Source organism: Arachis ipaensis, chromosome B09, assembly GCF_000816755.2.
Source record: "Arachis ipaensis cultivar K30076 chromosome B09, Araip1.1, whole genome shotgun sequence".
Classification (NCBI taxonomy): Eukaryota; Viridiplantae; Streptophyta; class Magnoliopsida; order Fabales; family Fabaceae; genus Arachis; species Arachis ipaensis.
This window is the reverse complement of record NC_029793.2, coordinates 100,234,242-100,239,482: the sequence shown is the minus strand read 5'-3', so window position 1 is coordinate 100,239,482 and position 5,241 is coordinate 100,234,242. Positions and strand designations below refer to the sequence as shown.

The window sequence follows — 5,241 nt, the reverse complement described above, 5'->3', positions numbered from 1 at the left end:
GTTTAAGTATAAAATCATACTCATCCTCGATGATTTTCTTTCCATGACAACTCCTTTCAACTACTCTTTCATCTTCAAGGGTCTCTCCTACCTTTACCCGTAGGGCCTCCTCTAGCTCTTGATGAAGTATGGATTTGCGAAGATGATTTCTTCTTTCCTATTCCATATCAATAGCATAATTTGGATCATCTTGCTCTTGGATTGATGGATGTGGGTGCTCTTCCATGGAGGGTGGTGATGGGATGAAAAGATCATTATGTGGTTGAAAAGGAAGTGCACTAGAGCTTGAGGGTTGAATCACTACAAGAAAAATACCCATTCAGCCACACTTTTTTTAAGCTACATTTGAAAAACGTAGCCTATTCTATGAATAGGCTACGCTTTTCTCCGTGTTGCCTTTTTATAAGAGAAAAGGATACATAATTGTGGCATCATTTAAAAAGTGTAGCCTTAGGTATTATAGAAATCACTTATAAAGCGTAGCCATAGGTTAATATCTATAGATTCACTTTTTCTATCAAAGAGGGCGCTTTTAGAAGGTAGCCTATTTGTTAAATTTTGGGTGTGTTTTAAAAGTGATGCCTAATGTATCTAAAGCCAAATACACCCACAACACTTAGTAATTTTTTTCCTCCTTATCACTAAATCACATTCACGTTCCAGCACGGCAGCACCCTCACTTTCGCAACTCACCCTAACCCTAACTCACCTTCGCCACGCACCCTTTCACACACACACCCAGATCCGAGTGAATGAGTGAACCAGAGGGAGGAGAGGAGGAAGACAGAGATGAGAGCGCGAGCGAGAGACCAGAGAGTGAGAGGGGGTCACCGCCGCTGCAGCCGCCGCCATCACCGTCGTGGAGGAGGGAGTCCAGAGGAGAGAGAGAGAAAGATGATTCGCAGACTAAATGGAGAGAAAGGACGAAGACGCGACGCGAGAGAGAAGGAGGCTGTTCCGCCGTGCACTATGGTCGCTCCTGGGGTCAATTGAAGCCGCCGCCGCTGCTAGGGCTTGCCGTGCTCCTGTCCTCACTTTCGGCTTCTACGATTTACTTCCTGTTCGTACTCCCAACCCCGCTCTCTCTCCAACTTTCATTTCATTCTCATTTCAATTTCAATTTCAATTTCGATGTCTCTGCAGGCGTTTCATCAGTGCCGTTTTCGACGCCAAGGGTGCGGATGCAATTCTCTCCTTTGAAAAGTTCTGCTGCAATATCCCCAGACCTCTTCTTCAGGTTCCGGTTTCTATTTGGATTACTTTTCTCAATTCGATTTTGATCCATCTGCTAATTAATTGGGTTGATTAATACCAGATCATATATCTCGCCATAATCTGTTCAACATATTATTTCATTGTAAAATCTTGTTTAACAGATCATATATGATTAATGTGAATGAAGAACACTAGGTTGAGTTAAATTGAATTGAATCATGGATAAGACATAAGAGCATGTTAGCTGGTTTGGAATCACTTCCAGAAGCTTATCAGCAAAGAATAGTGTCCATGATGGAAGAAGTTAGCTGGTAAACATCATTGCTGGATTCTAAATAAATCAATATCTGTTATGTATCATGTTATTAAGATGTGGACACATGTATCTTATGTTAACATTTTAGTCAACGTGAATAACCTTATTATTATTATTATTATCAAATAGTAATGGTATATTAGTTTAGCTAAGTAATAAGTGAGTTTTTATTTTTAGTTATTTGATTACATGTTCTATCTTATAACCCCAAAATCATGTTCACCCCAATTAAATTGTACAAAGCTTGTTGCTGCGACACTGAATAAAAATATGCTATAAAAATTCAGCTAATGATAAATTCTGTCTTGTTAAATTATTTTAGATTTTGATTTTGATGCATTCACCTAATCATCCTTTAAGTCTTGTTTGTTTATACTGATGCTTCTTGAAGGGTTAATTCATCAATAAGAATGGCTTTGCATGGTTGCTATTGTCACCATATAAAGTTGACAAATCATAGAAGAACACCAAACTCCTTCAGCTTCTCATCCTCCATTTCGAATCCCAAGCTTCCAAAGAATAAAAGGGCACAGCGTGATTCATCAGAGAATGATGCATATCCTAGGTTCCTGGTTGTAATGCGTCAGACAGAATTGCCTGCATCAAATTCAAAGTATGGTACCAATGGAAAAGCTGTTAGAATGGTACCCTCAAGTGAGGTAGTGAAGAGAAGCACACTGTCAGATAATAAGGTGAAGACAGTGAATGGTGCAAAACAAAATGTTAATGGAGCAGCAACTATTGTAAAAAGAGATGTTAACCCACCCTTGACCAAGGCAGTGAAATCAAGAACCTCTGTAGAACTTCCACCGCTGGAGGAGCTCAAGGTTTTGCCCTCGGGTGAAGGCTTCAGTTGGGCTAATGAGAATTACAGTTCTTGGCAGAGATCTATTGATGTTTGGTCTTTTGTGCTTTCTTTGCGTATTCGGGTTCTATTGGACAATGCAAAATGGGCATATATTAGAGGCTTCACAGAAGATAAACAGGTTGGTTCTTACACTTCATTAATTAGTGCTGCTAGAAAACCAATTTTAACTTTCTTGCAGCACTCAGATTCAGACATAAGACTATTTTACTTGTGTTTGTTTTTTGCTGATTGGAATTTGTTTGGTTACATTTTTATTTAGAAAAGCAGAAGGCGGAAAACAGCGTCGTGGTTAAGGGAGCGTGTGTTGCAGCTTGGTCCAACTTTCATCAAGCTTGGGCAGTTATCATCAACAAGGTTAGATCTATTTCCACGTGAATTTGTGGATGAGCTAGCAAAGTTGCAGGTATAGATTCTTTGACATGAAATGGTAAGTGTTGATTCTTAGATCAATGTATTCTGAATATAAGATTGTTCTTGATAGGACAAGGTCCCTGCCTTCTCTCCAAAGAAAGCAAAAAGCTTCATTGAGAGTGAATTGGGAGCTTCCATTAGCTTACTGTTTAGGGAGTTCGAAGATCGGCCAATAGCCGCTGCTAGTCTTGGTCAGGTAGCATAAGATCAGCCTGCTGCTTACTTTCTCTCTTTGATATGTCCAGTTTTTATTTTAATTTGTTCATTCCAATTTAAGATTCCAATCATAGTTCTCTATTAATGAACTAAGTTTGATTGAGTTGCAAAAGTAATATATATAATGTAATATGAATGCAGGCAATAATTAGGGGTGTGACATGGCTTCTACATTATTTTTGGAATGTACACAATTAGCATGTTTATTTGATTCTCGATTTGGTAGTGAATTTGTTTAAAGTTATTTATTATGATGATGAATTATTGATTTGCTGCAGATTGAGCATTAAGATCCAGTTGCATCTGATGCATTCCATGAATGGTAACCGCCAATGATTCAGATTGAGTCTCCATTTGGAACTGGGAACACCGCCAATGTTGATCTGCTCTCTGCTCGCCCAGTCTTCGTCACTACCTTTATAAGTAAGTGATATGCATTCAAAATACCTGAAAACTTTTAATGATGTTAAAGTTTAAGATTGATTTGAATATTGATCCATTTGCTTGATCTAAATATCTATTGACATGTTATAATCTTCTAGCAAAAATGGAAGCTGAAAAGCGTAGCCTTTGGTCCTGGATAGCATCACTTGAAAAGCGTACCCTATTCTCAAATGCCAAAAGCGTAGCCTTTGGTGCAGAAAAGTGTAGCCTTTGAGAATAGGCAACGGCCGAATAGGAATCACCCCAAAAAGCGTAGCCGTAGTCCAAAAAGCGTAGCCGTAGCCTAAGGCATCATTTTTTTTCACTTTTGGCTACACTTTTCAAATGTACTTGAATGGGTGTTTTTCTTGTAGTGAATATTGGAGGTAGAGGGTTGGTTCATGCGGGATATAAGATTTTGGAGTATAGAGGTGAGACCAATGATGTTAGAGATGAGTGTATTGTTATCCAATGGAGGTTGGGGTGGATCTATGTATGGCTCATTCGGTTCATAGGGTGGTTGGTATGGTGGATGTGGGTTAGGGTCATATGGAGGTAAATGGTGGAAAGGGGCTTGTGAGTTTGGTGGTTCAAAGGTATGTTGTGGAGGTGGTTCATAAGCACAGGGTGGGGCTTGTTGGTAATTACAAGGGGGTCCACCATATCTATCACCATATCCATCTTTGATTGCTTAGACCTTGATGCATATTCCTGTTATAGCTTCCACTCTTTTCAACAGATTTAGAACCAAACTCAAAGCGAGAGGGGTGAGAATTCATGGTAGCTAATAAAAATTAAAAACGAAAATAAAAATAAATTTAAATTAAAAGGTTATTGAAACTAAAATTTTTGAATTTGAAAATTAAATTTTGAAATTTGAATTTTAAATTTTGAATTTTGAAATTTTGAAATTTGAAATTTTGAGTTTTAAATTTTGAATTTTTGAATTTAATGAGGAAAGAGAAAAACAATAAAATGAAACCAAACTTAAAATTTTTAGATCAAAACGAAGAAAACAACTAAGAACAACTTGAAGGTCAAGATGAACACGAAGAACAACTTGAAGATCAAGATGAACACCAAGAAAAAATTTTTAGAAAAAAAATTTTTAATAACTAAATAAAAACCAATAACCTCTTAATTTATGAAAAAGCAAAAATAAAAAAACAAAAATAAAAACAAATAAACAAGCAAAAAGTAAATATTTAAAATAACCAATAATAAGGCACACGTTTGCAATTCCCCGGCAACGGCGCCATTTTGAAGAACTGAGGATTGATGGTTTAGAAGTTATAGTAAACTCTAGTTGCAAGTATAGTTACTAAACCAAGCAATCAACCTTTCTTACAAACGTTTTGGTTGTCACAAGTAACAAACCCCTTTAAAATTGATAACCGAGTATTTAAACCTCGGGTCGTCTTCTCAAGGAATCACAGGGAGGTGTTCTTATTATTGGTTAAGAGTTGTAAATTGGGGGTTTTGGAGTTTGGGCAATGGGCACAGGTATATTTATAAATTAAAGCAATAAAAATAAATAAGAAAATTTATGTAATTAAATTAAAAACCTTGACCCGGAGAAGATTAATTGGAAGTTCTATCCTTGTTGGATTTCTCAAGATCAACTGATAATTGAAGGTTGTTTCTACCTAGTTATCCTGTACTGAGTAAAGGAAAGTCAAGTAAGTTGGAAGTCTACTGATATGCACAAGTTCCAATCCTCACCCTTGTGTTTGGATTAGCGTTAGTGTTTAGAGAGCCAGCCAACAATAAACCCAATTACAATTTAACTCTT

The 5,241-nt window shown here is 37.2% G+C and overlaps 1 protein-coding gene across 3 annotated transcripts; it reads left to right on the top strand.

Annotated features, from left to right (window-relative positions):
* Window positions 607-3,029, top strand: LOC107619597. 3 transcript variants are annotated; one of them, XM_021111296.1, is made up of 5 exons: window positions 607-1,060; window positions 1,175-1,237; window positions 1,923-2,517; window positions 2,659-2,753; window positions 2,881-3,029. In XM_021111296.1, the coding sequence occupies exons 1-5, from the start codon at window positions 753-755 to the stop codon at window positions 2,984-2,986; spliced, it is 1,167 nt and encodes a 388-aa protein (XP_020966955.1). In that variant the 5' UTR covers window positions 607-752; the 3' UTR covers window positions 2,987-3,029. The 3 variants fall into 3 exon arrangements, with proteins under 3 accessions (XP_020966955.1, XP_020966954.1, XP_020966956.1); XM_021111295.1 differs by having other exon boundaries at window positions 610-1,060; window positions 2,659-2,802; XM_021111297.1 differs by having other exon boundaries at window positions 919-1,060; window positions 1,144-1,237; window positions 2,659-2,802.